At 46.0% G+C, this 14,269-nt stretch overlaps 1 protein-coding gene across 2 annotated transcripts in view; it reads right to left on the minus strand.

Annotated features, from left to right (window-relative positions):
* The window catches only part of JOSD1 (Josephin domain containing 1), a 41,492-nt gene extending 28,067 nt beyond the window's left edge, over positions 1–13,425 (minus strand). For both annotated transcript variants that reach the window (XM_069737023.1, XM_069737022.1), the window contains exons 1-3: positions 13,247–13,425; positions 4,698–5,223; positions 1,711–1,839 (exon numbers count right to left, since the gene is read on the minus strand). In XM_069737023.1, coding sequence (XP_069593124.1) covers positions 1,711–1,839; positions 4,698–4,879 — 311 coding nt within the window. In that variant the 5' untranslated portion in view covers positions 4,880–5,223; positions 13,247–13,425. The remainder of the gene's footprint in view (positions 1–1,710; positions 1,840–4,697; positions 5,224–13,246) is intronic.
* Positions 13,426–14,269: the final 844 nt, after the last annotated feature.

A 14,269-nucleotide genomic window follows, 5' to 3' on the forward strand; every position in this document is an offset into this window, starting at 1 on the left:
ACGTGACTGGGCAATATACTACGTGGCTGGGCAATATACTACGTGACGGGGCAATATAGTACATGGCTGTGCTATATACTACGTGGCTGGGCAATATACTACGTGGCTGGGCAATATACTACGTGGCTGGGCAATATACTACGTGGCTGGGCAATATACTACGTGGCTGGGCAATATACTACGTGGCTGGGCAATATACTACGTGGCTGGGCAATATACTACGTGGCTGGGCAATATACTACGTGGCTGGGCAATATACTACGTGGCTGTGCAATATACTACGTGGCTGGGCAATTTACTATGTGGACATGCATATTCTAGAATACCCGATGCGTTAGAATCGGGCCGCCATCTAGTAACACAATATTTTCGATGGAGAGAGATATATCTATCTCAAACTGTATTGATTAGTGAATACCTCTCTAGCGAATATCAATTTCCATGACTCAATAAATCTATTAATAATCTACCATGAACCTCACTACTAATTATTCTACTAATGCTATTATTATTTTCAATTTTTAGTTGTTTTCCCTAATCAGGATGTCACTTCCTTGGATTTTTTCTATATATATATATATATATATATATATATATATATATATATATATATATATATATATATATATATATATATATATATATATATATATATATATATATATATATATATTTGATTGTATAAGGTTCTCCACAGCTGACAAAAGCCTTGGATGGGCTGAAACGTGTTGTGTGGATTATGTGGAAGACGATTAAGTGAATTAACCTGCTTCATTTCTATATCCGCACATGCCCCATCAGAAGAACGGAGTGCCGTTCACCCATGTACTTTAATTGACAAACACTGACTGTCTCTAACCCGTGGCTTCTACAGGACAGGAAGCCATGATGTCCCGTTACTCAGAACTACGACTGGCTGTAGCAGTCAGGTGACTAGAGCGGAACATCATCCGCGGCACATCACAGATCAGATGACATCACTTCCTCTCCTGGTGGCGGCCACAGCTATAGCCATGGGGTTAGGGCTAGTGAGGATAGCCCATCTTAAAAATGTATAAACTTCCATTAAGATTAAAAAAGTTCTTTTTTTTCTTTGGAAGTCAGTCAACCTAGTTTACATAAACTGTAAAAGAAAAAATACACATATACCTGCTATGAAAATGCACACTCTTTCTCTAATACTCCAGCGTTGGGGACCCCTTGGAACGCCCCCAATGGTCTACTTTGCTCCAGTGAAGCCTTATGGTAGTGACAATTTACTATTGTGGCTAATCAATGACTACACGAGGACCTGCCAGCAGGATATCTGGCCCCTTCATATAGGCCTGAGTGTAAAGCGCCTTTAAACGCTTAATATGGTCACACCTTACTAGTAGTATCTCATTGGGATATTCCTGAGAAAACCATCCTTGACGTTTTAATAAGTGCAGCAGGACTGGGAACTTCGAGGTCTGCTGTGCTCGCTCCCATTATAGGAGAAAACGTAATTGTGGGAAGACCTCTCCAATCTTAGTGCTCGATTACTGTGAGCCTCATGTTGTTGAATGTGACAGTTTCTGCCAGTTATCAACATACCCTTACCATGTCCTAAAATCATTGTTCCAGCGACTAGGTCATTCACTCCGATACCTGCTAGCGGGGGTCACAATACTTTATAGAGGGGTCCTAGTGTACAACACAAGTGCTCGTTATACAAGATTACACCGTTACCTTCTCTTATCCCACCAAACGGCTTCATAACCCTTTGTCTGCAATGCTGCCATAATAACATTAACGTCATAGTTTCCATTTCCCAACATGTTTTTCTTATGTGGAGTCACCAATGTATTGGGGGACAATCTGCAAAGAATCACAAACATAACAAAAGAGATTTAATGGCAATAATACAAGCATTGTGCAAAAGTAAAAATCCATTAAAACAAATCAATAAATAAAATCAATAAGCCAGATAATGTGAAAAACAGCCACAGTGAAATGCAACAATACAGCACGGAGACTCGAGCACATCAGAGCTCTGTATGACTGGTACCGTGACTTTAGGAGGGCAGAATACACTTTTAGGCCTCCATCACATGTCCGTGTTCCCAGTATGTGTGGTAACCATTGTTTTCATGGATACACCACATGGCCATTATGATCTATGGGGATATGCACATGTCCGTGTTTTTTTTGTTTTTTTTTTACATGAACTGTGTGTCTGTGCACACAAGGAGACATGTCCGTTTTTTTCCAGCAGCGAGGATGACAAGGGCCAAAATAAGTCTATGGGTCTGTGAAAACCGCATACAACACACAGATGACATCAGTCTGATCTGTGCGCTGTCCATGTTTAACATTGCATAGGACAAACTTTCTCTTCGCCGGGGTTTGGAAGAAACTTTACATGCATTTTGATTTTCTTTCTTCCAGGAATGAAACAAATCCCCCTACTTCTAAGAAATAAAAAACAGACCTGTAACTTTCACTTTTCCATCGATGAAGCTGTGTGAGGAAAGTTTATGTATTGCTTTATGTAACATTTACAGTACTTTCGGTGACGTGACAGCATTTGCTTTGCCCTTATGATTGCCTTATATAGGTTGTTGCATCAGAGGTTGTTTTCTGCTTTTCTTTTTTTAGAATCTGCAAGTAAGCTGGATGCTAAGAGCTATCCCAAAGCCCTCCAACATGCACCAGTTGCCAGATTCAATATATTCGATGTACCTCCTGCTCTTTAAAAACGAAAATTAGGAGACCTTTCTGATATTGGCAAACGGCCCACCATTTCCTCTCATTTTGCATATGCAAGAGACTTTGTACACCTTAAAAGTAAATCTGTCAGTAGGATAAACCCTCTCAAGCCATCTATTTGGGCATGTAGGTCATAGGAAGCTGAATAAAAGGATATCTTGATATCTGTGATCTGATGTTTTATTACAAGAATAACGTGGATATCTCTGGATGTATATGAGCTGTTAAGATCTATGGGCTGGATATAGATCTGCACGAGAATCTGCCTTCAGAGACTATTTTGTATGAAAGGAGGCATTTACCAGTGAGTCATGTAATGACTGACAGACTGATCTCCATGCCTCACTCTGGTTACATATATAGGTATGAAAAAAAGCACAGCAGCACTCAAATGCCAAGACATAGTGTCAATGGAAATAACTATCAATGTGACTATCAACCACGGCAAGGTGACACTTCTCTGCTCGGTCCTACCATAACCCTACCTTATCCTACTGTATGCGCCATTTTGGGGCTAAGAAGCCTACTTAATGGACAAACATGTCTGTCTTGGGCTGCAAGCCTACAATTTGAATGGGCAAGTAGAATTGGTTGAGAACACCTGCAGGTCAATGAACTGGCCAATTTATGCGCTAGAACCTTCGCTTTTTTTGTAAGTACATCTTGCTGAGGGACAATGCAGTTGGAAGTTGTTATTTCCGTTGATACTATGTCTCGCCATTCACAGAGTGCTGCTGTGCTTTTTTTAGACATAATTTGCAGTCACTACAGCTCGCACCTATTCACACTGAGGAGGTTTCGGTCACTTTTTTTTGTATAGCTGATCTGGGGGGGGGGGGGGAGGCGGGGTGGCTACCTCTGCTCTGACACTGCACTCCTCCTATTGACCTGCAGGTGTTCTCAACCAATTCTACTTGCCCATTCGAATTGTAGGCTTGCAGCCCAGGATAGACATGTTTTTACACAAAATTAAACAGCGTACGTTTGGATAGTCATGCTAAATAAATGTACCCCAAATGATCTGAACACACAACACAATCTTAATAATAATCTTTATTTTTATATAGCGCTAACATATTCCGCAGCGCTTTACAGTTTTTTGCACACATTATCATTACTGTCCCCGATGGGGCTCACAATCTAGAATCCCTATCAGTATGTCTTTGGAATGTGGGAGGAAACCGGAGTACCCAGAGGAAACCCACGCAAACACGGAGAGAACATACAAACTCTTTGCAGATGCTGTCCTGGGTGGGATTAGAACCCAGGACCCCAGCGCTGCAAGGCTGCTGTGCTAACCACTGCGCCACCGTGCTGCTTTATCTTATTCTACAACATTACGGCACTTTTTTTTTTTTTTTAAATCTTTCTGCTCTTTGTGAATTTTCCAAATGTTTAACCACCTACAGGTGTTATTGAATCAATGGTTACCACGTGACTTCCTCCCAAAAGTTTTGGAACCACTCTTTGTGAATCACTTCTTATACTAGAACTAAGGGCCAGTTGTCCCATCTGTGGAATCTCATTTTATATAGGGTTTTAATATGAAGAAATAAACTAAATTTTATCAATGTTTGGACACTGGTTTCTCCTTCCTCAAAGTTCATCAACTTTGCTGAAGGGGGCCAGAGCCTGTGTCACAAAGTGACTGCAGACTTTCATGCAAAACTTGGACAACCCCTTTAAATTGCACCAATTATTGTGGTAAAAAAATTACTAGACTTAAGTAAGCCAACCAAAAGGTGGAAGAAGCAAAGAAAGTAACGTGTGCACTAACGGTGAGCGAACATGCTCGGATAAAGAGTTATCTGAGCATGCTCATGTGCTAACAGTGTATTCAGCGTGCTTAAATAATATGTTCGAGATCCCGCGGCTGCACGTTTTGCGGATGTTCAACATAATAAAGTTGTCCCAATATTCCTGACAATAAAGATCTATATTTCACAGGTATTTCCTTAACTTCTCACCTCTGGAATATTTCCTGAAGGGCTTCCCGAGTAAATGCTCCAGCATCCTGGAAGACATTGTTCAAGGCATGAAGGGCACAGAGCTCCCGGCGCTGCTTTTCGTGGTAGATGTGTGCTGGCAGAGGCTCCTGAAACTCACTTCCAGATTTCGCCTTATCCCCTTTCCATGGTACACAGCTCATGGTTGGAAATCACAGTTGGGGCCAAGCCACAGCAATGATGAGGAGATCCAAGAAAAGCCCTTTAGAGCGAATGTGCACAGCAGGTCCTAGTATGGCTCATGTGATTTATACCCCATGTTCTTTCACACACGTAACAAGAAAAACAAAAAACAACAGCGCCTTGTTCCTTTATGAAAATGGTCCAGAGCAATATTCCTTGTGAAGTAGGAGAATAATAAGAAAAAGGGGTTCTTAAACCTTTCATTAAGACCGGAATCTCTCTCCACATCTCTCTTTTTCCTCCATGCCACCGTGCTCTTTGGGCTGGCACAATCCCCTCTTACTATTTACATGGGTTTGATAACCTGATTAAAGAAAAGGAAATGGTTAATTTCATATAAAAAGGCTTTGTTCACACAGCGGGGGTTTTTTGCTGCAGGTTTTCTGCATAAAAGAAGCTGCGTTTTACAGAACCAGCAACAGCTTATGAGATTTTAGAAAAGGTACCGTCACACTAGACAATATCGCTAGAGATCCGTGACGTTGCAGCGTCCTGGCTAGCGATATCGTCCAGTGTGACAGGCAGCAGCGATCAGGCCCCTGCTGTGCTGTTGCTGGTCGGGGAAGAAAGTCCAGAACTTTACTTGGTCGCTGGACTCCCCGTAGACATCGCTGAATCGGCGTGTGTGACACCGATTCAGCGATGTCTTCGCTGGTAACCAGGGTAAACATCGGGTTACTAAGCGCAGGGCCGCGCTTAGTAACCCGATGTTTACCCTGGTTACCATCGTTAAAGTAAAAAAAAACAACCGCTACATACTTACCTACAGCCGTCTGTCCTCGGTGCTCTGCTTCTCTGGTCTGGCTGTGAGCACAGCGGCCGGAAAGCAGAGCGGTGATGTCACCGCTCTGCTTTCCGGCTGCCCGGCGCTCACAGCCAGACCAGAGAAGCAGAGCGCCGGGGACAGACAGCGGTAGGCAAGTATGTAGCGGTTGTTTTTTTACTTTTTAGGATGGTAACCAGGGTAAACATCAGGTTACTAAGCGCGGCCCTGCGCTTAGTAACCCGATGTTTACCCTGGTTACCGGGGACCTCGGGATCGTTGGTCGCTGGAGAGCTGTCTGTGTGACAGCTCTCCAGCGACCAAACAGCGACGCTGCAGCGATCCGGATCGTTGTCGGCATCGCTGCAGCGTCGCTTAGTGTGACGGTACCTTAAGTCCATGCAGACTTTGTCCTTGCTTTAGGCTATTAATATTATTTATTATTATAGGGCCATTTACATGTGAGGAGGGGTATACATAATAAAAACAAGTATATTATTCACATGCTTTATTTTTGCGGCATTATTTTCTGTTGCCAAAACCTATTCTCTTTTCAGTAAAAACGCCATGTCCAAAACACAGGATTTGCTGTGCTTTATTCTGCCGATTACGTGTGATGTCTATAGTACATGTTTAATAAAGGTCGTTTTAGTCACCAAAACTGCAGCAAAAAACAGCAAAGCTTGCGTGCTGGTGTCTATGGATGAAAAAAACTTGCCATAAAACACTGAAATAATGGACATGCTGCAGATTTGAAAAAAAGCTATGCGTGCTCAAATTCATAGGAGGAAAAAAAAATGAAGTGTGCACATGAGAATTCTGAAATCCCATAGCTTTTGGCAGTACTGTAAAGTGCAGCTTCTTTTCTGCAGAAAAACAAAACATAGCATTTACATACCAATGTATTAGAATGGGACTTGGCACAATCTAGGCACATGCTGAAGAAAACCATTTATGCAGCAGTCGGACTTCCGGTAGTCACGTACTTGTTCCATCAGTGTTTGGCTGTGGACATGTCAGGTTTTTTGCAGACCAAATGTGAATTGTCAGATTTTGATCAGACTCATGGATCAAAGTCAATTGTACAAGTCTGTGGTTGTTGAAAATTACGGACAGCACACATTGGGTAGGAGAGGCTTCGAATGTTTTTTTTTTTTTTTAGAGGGAACCTGTCACCAGAAAATCATAATATAAACTGTGCAGGAGGTGTGGGTTAAATCCGCGCTGCATTAATGATGAAGTTCCAAGGATAATAAATTTAGACGGTGGTTTATTCAACGCGTTTCTAGGTCAGTGCGACCTCTTCTTCAGAAAGTTCCACATACAACATACAGATACAACGTGCTTACATTGTTTAAATACGTACAGAATTCAAAAAACGGCACCAAGTAGTCAGATGACATGTGGTGTCAAAGTTCATGATTCACAAAAGGTTAAAGCATCTTTGTTGGCACAGGATTCATTGAAGGATAATCTCGCATTAATTTAGGTTTACAGGATATCAAGATAAAAGAGATGGTAATCAGTTGGTTAAATTAAGGTACCGTTACACTAAACAATTTACCAAAGATCACGACCAGCGATACGACCTGGCCGTGATCGTTGGTAAGTCGTTGTGTGGTCGCTGGAGAGCTGTCACACAGACAGCTCTCTCCAGCGACCAACGATGCCGAAGTCCCCGGGTAACCAGGGTAAACATCGGGTTACTAAGCGCAGGGCCGCGCTTAGTAACCCGATGTTTACCCTGGTTACCATTGTAAAAGTTAAAAAAAAAAAAAAAAAAAAAAAAAAAACAAACACACTACATACTCACATTCTGGTGTCTGTCACGTCCCCCGGCGTCAGTTTCCCGCACTGACTGTCAGCGCCGGCCGTAAAGCAGAGCACAGCGGTGACGTCATGACGTCACCGCTGTGCTCTGCTTTACGGCCGGCGCTGACACAGTCAGCGCGGGAAGCTGACGGCGGGGGACGTGACAGACACCAGAATGTGAGTATGTTGTTTGGTTTTTTTTTACATTTACAATGGTAACCAGGGTAAATATCGGGTTACTAAGCGCGGCCCTGCGCTTAGTAACCCGATGTTTACCCTGGTTACAAGTGAACACAACGCTGGATCGGCGTCACACACGCCGATCCAGCGATGACAGCGGGAGATCCAGCGACGAAATAACGTTCTGGACTTCTAGCCCCGACCAACGACATCACAGCAGGATCCTGATCACTGCTGCGTGTCAAACACAACGAGATCGCTATCCAGGACGCTGCAACGTCACGGATCGCTATCGTTCAAAAGTTGCTCAGTGTGAAGGTACCTTTAATCGGTTAAATGTCTCTTCAATGAAAAAAGAGAAAGAAAAAAAAAAAAAAAGAAGAAGATAGCTGATAGGAACCTGTGAGATGAGGTTCCCCAGTTACCAAGTTCTGCTGCATAATGCACAGGCTACTCAGCCACACAATTCATTTCTTTGCGTATAAAAGCTATCGATTATTACACTTGAATTCCGCCTTAAACAAAATGTATTATTAAATAAAATAGAAATCTTTTATTATTAAAACAACTACTAAAAAATAAATAAAAATATATACCGCATATATTTCTAAACTGGTTGTTTCTATTTCTTTTTTGGGATTGTTCCATTCTATAATATCGGGATTGAAATAAAGCAAAAAGTCTGCTTGCTGCTGTAGACAAAAGGAAACAAAACCACAGCATAGCAGCAAAAAAAATCAGCTTTGTCATAGGATCGCCCCCCAAGTAAAAGTATATCACTAGCCCCCTTGGCGACCATACACTTTTTATATTTCAAATAAATAATTTCATTAGTGGGGATTCTGAATTAGATGATCGTTGTGCATGTGTCACCTATTTTTAAGAAAGAAAGCCCTTTAATTGTCTAGGACTATATATCTGTCAAAGTTTCTTATAGCACGACCTACTTTATAACTTATGTGCTTCGTATGTATATGGATGTGAAGCAAATGTCTTTTGAGTGGACTGTCTGTGCGATGTGTTTATTGTGCTGACATTCGTTTGGATTGTGACTTCTATGACTTAATGAATCCCCACTAATGAAATTATTTTTTTGAAATATAAAAAGTGTATGTTCGCCAAGGGGGCTAGTGATATACTTTTACTTAGGAGGCGATCCTATGACACAGCTGATTTTGTACTGCTATGCTGTGGTTTTGTTTCCTCTTGTCTACAGCAGCAATCAGACTTTTTGCTTTATCTCAATCCCGATACTATAGAATGGAACAACCCCAAAAAAAGAAATAGATTTAATAATAAAAGATTTCTATTTTATTAAATTAATACATTTTATTTAAGGCGGAATTCAAACGTAATAATCGATAGCTTTTATACGCAAAGAAATGAATGGTGCGGCTCAGTAGCCTGTGCATTATGTAGCAGAACTTGGTAACTGGGGAATCTCATCTCACAGGTACTTATCAGCCATCTTTTTTTTTCTTTCTCTTTTTTCACTGAAGAGACATTTAACAGATTAACTTAACCAACTGATTACCATCTCTTAAAAGGGAACCTGTCACCCCGTTTTTTCAGATTGAGCTATAAATACTGCCGAATCCAATGCGCGCACGTGAAGAAACAGCGCACGATCTGCGCTATTACCCTTGTCAGGAAAATGGCCGCGGGATGCCGCGTGTGCGCAGATGGAGATCGCGGCGGCCATTTTCCTGAAGGCGAGATGCAAACTCGGCTTTGGGAAAATGGCCGCCGCGATCTCATCTGCGCACGCGCGGCATCCCACGGCCATTTTCCTGAAGCCCCGTGCAGCAGAGCACTCCATCTGCGCACGCGCGGCCCCAGGAAGATGGCCGCCCCCACCGATGACAGGGGTAATAGCGCAGATCGCGCGCTGTGTCTTCACGTGGGCGCAGGGAATTCGGACCTTGGACATGCGCACACCACTACGCCACCAACGGAAAGCTGGAGAAGAAAAGAGCGCTGTGAACACGCCCACCTGACCAGACCAGCCTGATTGACAGGCGAAAACGGCGACTTTGGTAATGTATTTCTCAGCATACATGGGGAATCAGGGTACACTACATACACTATAGTAACGCACAGCGCAGGCCCTATTTAACAGTATTTATAGCTCAATCTGAAAAAACGGGGGTGACAGGTTCCCTTTAAGAACTGACACATGGACCAAACTCTGATGAACAACAGTCCGTGTTTTTATGAGCAAGAAAAACCACCAGACATCTGATTGGGCCTTAATTGCACGGAGGAGGAGGAGGAGAAGGAGGAGGAGGACGAGGAGAAGGAGGAGGAGGACGAGGAGAAGGAGGAGGAGGACGAGGAGAAGGAGGAGGAGGACGAGGAGAAGGAGGAGGAGGACGAGGAGAAGGAGGAGGAGGACGAGGAGAAGGAGGAGGAGGACGAGGAGAAGGAGGAGGAGGACGAGGAGAAGGAGGAGGAGGACGAGGAGAAGGAGGAGGAGGACGAGGAGAAGGAGGAGGAGGACGAGGAGAAGGAGGAGGAGGACGAGGAGAAGGAGGAGGAGGACGAGGAGAAGGAGGAGGAGGACGAGGAGAAGGAGGAGGAGGAGGTCTTCAAATCTCTGCTGTATTAAAGGTGGAATTTGACATTTCTCCTCTGAACGTCATTCTTCGGTCTGATCGCCGCCATCTCCATATCATCGTGTAAATTGTGATCATGAATAACAAAATCACAATATGGGAACTTTCTCATCAGAGCAAAATATCTTCACACTAAAATGCCAAGGTCATTAGAATGGCCCTTATCACTGTACGGAAATCCAGACAAATCAGCAGTGGGAAAGCAGTGTGTATACGACTTTACATGTCCTGACGGAAAGGTAGGAAAAATGTCAGGGAAAGGGTCCAAAACTGATATCAGGAACAAATAGTGAAGTCTGTCCACCAATAGCGAAAGCCGCCAGTGAGAAAGGGGGTCTGACCACTGTAGATAGCAGTCAGATGAACAGACATTGTTCCAATCCCCCCACATGCAAGGAGGCTCGGCCAAAGTTTTATGCATTTTTTATGTTGCTGCTAGCTACCAGTTCTCTCCAGAGGGGGGAAAAAAATGGTGCTGCAATTCAATAAGCCCAATTTTCTCTTCCTTCCCAACCTACAGATTGGCAGATTAAGGTGGCTTTAATGGGTATGTCTGGGCATATGATAAGTACAATCCTGGAGATAGGACAAGAGTATCAGCTGTCATCAGCGCCTACAAAAGAGGAGCTGTCCCACAGTACCGAGCAGTGGCCGCTACACAATGAATGGTGCGGGACTGTGCAGCTCCACTCAGTGTTTACATCAGCGGATCGTGGAGTAGCAGGTGTCAGACCCCACTGATCCGATACTGACCTACACTAAGGATCGGTAATCAGCAGCACATGCCCAAACAACCCCATTTACTTAAAAGGGTTGTCCACAACTCAGGCAAGCCCATCTCTCTCAATCAGCAGTTTTCCCCCAGCAAAATAGTAACACTCAGGCCACAGTCACATATTCAGTATTTTACCTCAGTATGTGTAAGCCAAAACCAGGAGTGGGTGATAAATACAGAAGTGGTGACGTGTTTCTATTATACTTTTCTTCAGATTGTTCCTCTCCTGATTTTGGTTTACAAATACTGAGGTAAAATACTGAATGTGTCTTTATAACTCACCATTCTAGTGGCACCTGCGCTTGCTTTCCCGGGGATTGTGTGACATTATGTGATGTGATCCCTGCAGCCAATCAGCCCTGGCTTTCCCGGGGATTGCGTGACATTATGTGATGCGATCCATGCAGCCAATCAGCATTGACTTTCCCGGGGATTGTGTGACATTATGTGATGCCACCCCTGCAGCCAATCAGCCCTAACTTTCCCGGGGATTGCGTGACATTATGTGATGCGATTCATGCAGCCAATCAGCCCTGGCTTAACCGGGGATTGCGTGACATTATGTGATGCGATCCCTGCAGCCAATCAGCATTGACTTTCCCGGGGATTGTGTGACATTATGTTATGCCATCCCTGCAGCCAATCAGCCCTAGCTTTCCCGGGGATTGCGTGACATTTTGTGATGCGATCCCTGCAGCCAATCAGCGCTGGCTTTACTCTCCCGCCTTCAGACAAATCAGACATTAAGAGTAAGTGAGATCTCTGGCTGTCGCTCACTCCAGCACAGGCGGAGAGTGTAAGTGTTATTATACTGGCGTTCTGATTGAGAAGGGGTTGTCCAAGTAGTGTACAACCCCTTTAAAGTTTTGGGGGGTCTTCACATTACAATAACTGCTGATCTAACCAAGGAAACATTTCCACTGACCTTACAAGTCCTTCTGTTGCTCACCCTGGGTACAAGTTTTCCCTTACAAATTAAAAGAAATGACATGAATGGCTATAAATTCAGTGGTGGACATATACAGTAATTGGTGCAACCTATATAGGCGTACAGGGGCCCAAACGGAAAGGGGGCCCATTTCCAAAGCACATAGAACTGTGCATTATGATGAGCTGATGGAACGGGCCATATAATGATCTTGCACAAGGTCCTCATGGAGGTAGACTAAGGAGGTGTTAGTGGGATGGAGGGGCTGGAGGCCATGGGGGGGCAGGGACAGGCTGGAGGCCATGGGGGGGCAGGGACAGGCTGGAGGCCATGGGGGGGCAGGGACAGGCTGGAGGCCATGGGGGGGCAGGGACAGGCTGGAGGCCATGGGGGGGCAGGGACAGGCTGGAGGCCATGGGGGGGCAGGGACAGGCTGGAGGCCATGGGGGGGCAGGGACAGGCTGGAGGCCATGGGGGGGCAGGGACAGGCTGGAGGCCATGGGGGGGCAGGGACAGGCTGGAGGCCATGGGGATTGGGGGCAGGCTGGAGGCCATGGGGGGGGGGGGACAGGCTGGAGGCCATGGGGGGGGGGGGACAGGCTGGAGGCCATGGGGGGGGGACAGGCTGGAGGCCATGGGGGGGGGGGCAGGCTGGAGGCCATGGGGGGGGGCAGGCTGGAGGCCATGGGGGGGGGGCAGGCTGGAGGCCATGGGGGTTGGGGGCAGGCTGGAGGCCATGGGGGTTGGGGGCAGGCTGGAGGCCATGGGGGGGGGGGCAGGCTGGAGGCCATGGGGGGGGGGGGGCAGGGCAGGCTGGAGGCCATGGGGGTTGGGGGCAGGCTGGAGGCCATGGGGGTTGGGGGCAGGCTGGAGGCCATGGGGGGCTGTTTCCCGTACTGCACTGTAGAATATGCCAGTGCTGCATCACACAAAGCAATGTCTTTACATGGAGAGAAGCAGTCAGGAGGGGGGGCTCCATGTCTTGGTGTACACACTTGTGAAGCCAGGACGACGAGCCCTGCGTGAGGAGAGGTTGTCAGGAGAGGTCATCTGTGAGCTACAAGGGAAAGTTGTCAGGAAAGAGGAAGCATGGGCCACAAGTTGTCAGCACAGAGGGCTCCGAGGAGGCCATGGCGGCTGAGGCCCCGGAGCTGCGCTGACACCACGCCATGGAGCCACAGACAGCGCTGACCTAGCCGGGTGCTCGGCCTGTCACACATGACCATGTAATGAAGTCCCTCAGGTTCCACTGACCCGCTCCAGATGATCCCCAGCGCGGAGACTTCCTCACCGGAACCTTGATCTCCACTAACCGCTCAAGTTCACATCCTTCCCCGCTCCCAACCGAATGGACAGCCGTTCCCGTGCAGCTCGCCAGCCGTGTGACGTCACTCGTCCTAGCATTTCACCAGTACCAGCCCCATGGCATTGGTTCCGTACGCTGATTGGTGCTCTGATGACGTCACGAGGGTTCCACGCCTCGCTTTCGATTTGCAACCTAATTGGTTGAGCAATTCCCTGTGGTCCCGGACGCGAGTATTGAATTCGCAGGTTGAATGTGTTGTGGGCGTGTCAGGGGAAGTGGCAGTCTCTGTGAGCTGCAGCGCTGATTGGTTCATCAGGGTCTTTGTGAGCTGCAGCGCTGATTGGTTCATCAGGGCATGGAAGGCGGTGCATTTAGGAGCGCGCTCTGTTCCTGAGACGACAGGCTTGCAATATGGAAGGAGCACTTTCAGGAGCGCGCATTTGGAGCGCGCATTTGTGCCGATGCCGAAGCGCAATTCCCGCATTTCTGCCGGCGCGCATTCAGGAGCGCGCATTTATGCCTTTCGGCGCGCATTTCGAATGTAAGGAAGCGCGCATTCAGGATCGGAGGATCTGTCACTAGTCTGCCTATAGTAATCTGTTGCGTTTATTCCCAGCGGATCCGTATTCTGCCTATAGTAATCTGTTGCGTTTATTCCCAGCGGATCCGTATTCTGCCTATAGTAATCTGTTGCGTTTATTCCCAGCGGATTCGTATTCTGCCTATAGTAATCTGTTGCGTTTATTCCCAGCGGATTCGTATTCTGCCTGTAGTAAGCTGTTGCGTTAATTCCCAGCGGATCCGTATTCTGCCTGTAATAATCTGTTGCGTTTATTCCCAGTGGATCCGTATTCTGCCTATAGTAATCTGTTGCGTTTATTCCCAGCGGATCCGTATTCTGCCTGTAATAATCTGTTGCGTTTATTCCCAGCGGATCCCTAGTCTGCCTATAGTAATCTGTTGCGTTTATT

The sequence above is a fragment of the Ranitomeya imitator genome, chromosome 8 (genome assembly GCF_032444005.1).
Source record: "Ranitomeya imitator isolate aRanImi1 chromosome 8, aRanImi1.pri, whole genome shotgun sequence".
Lineage (NCBI taxonomy): Eukaryota > Metazoa > Chordata > Amphibia > Anura > Dendrobatidae > Ranitomeya > Ranitomeya imitator.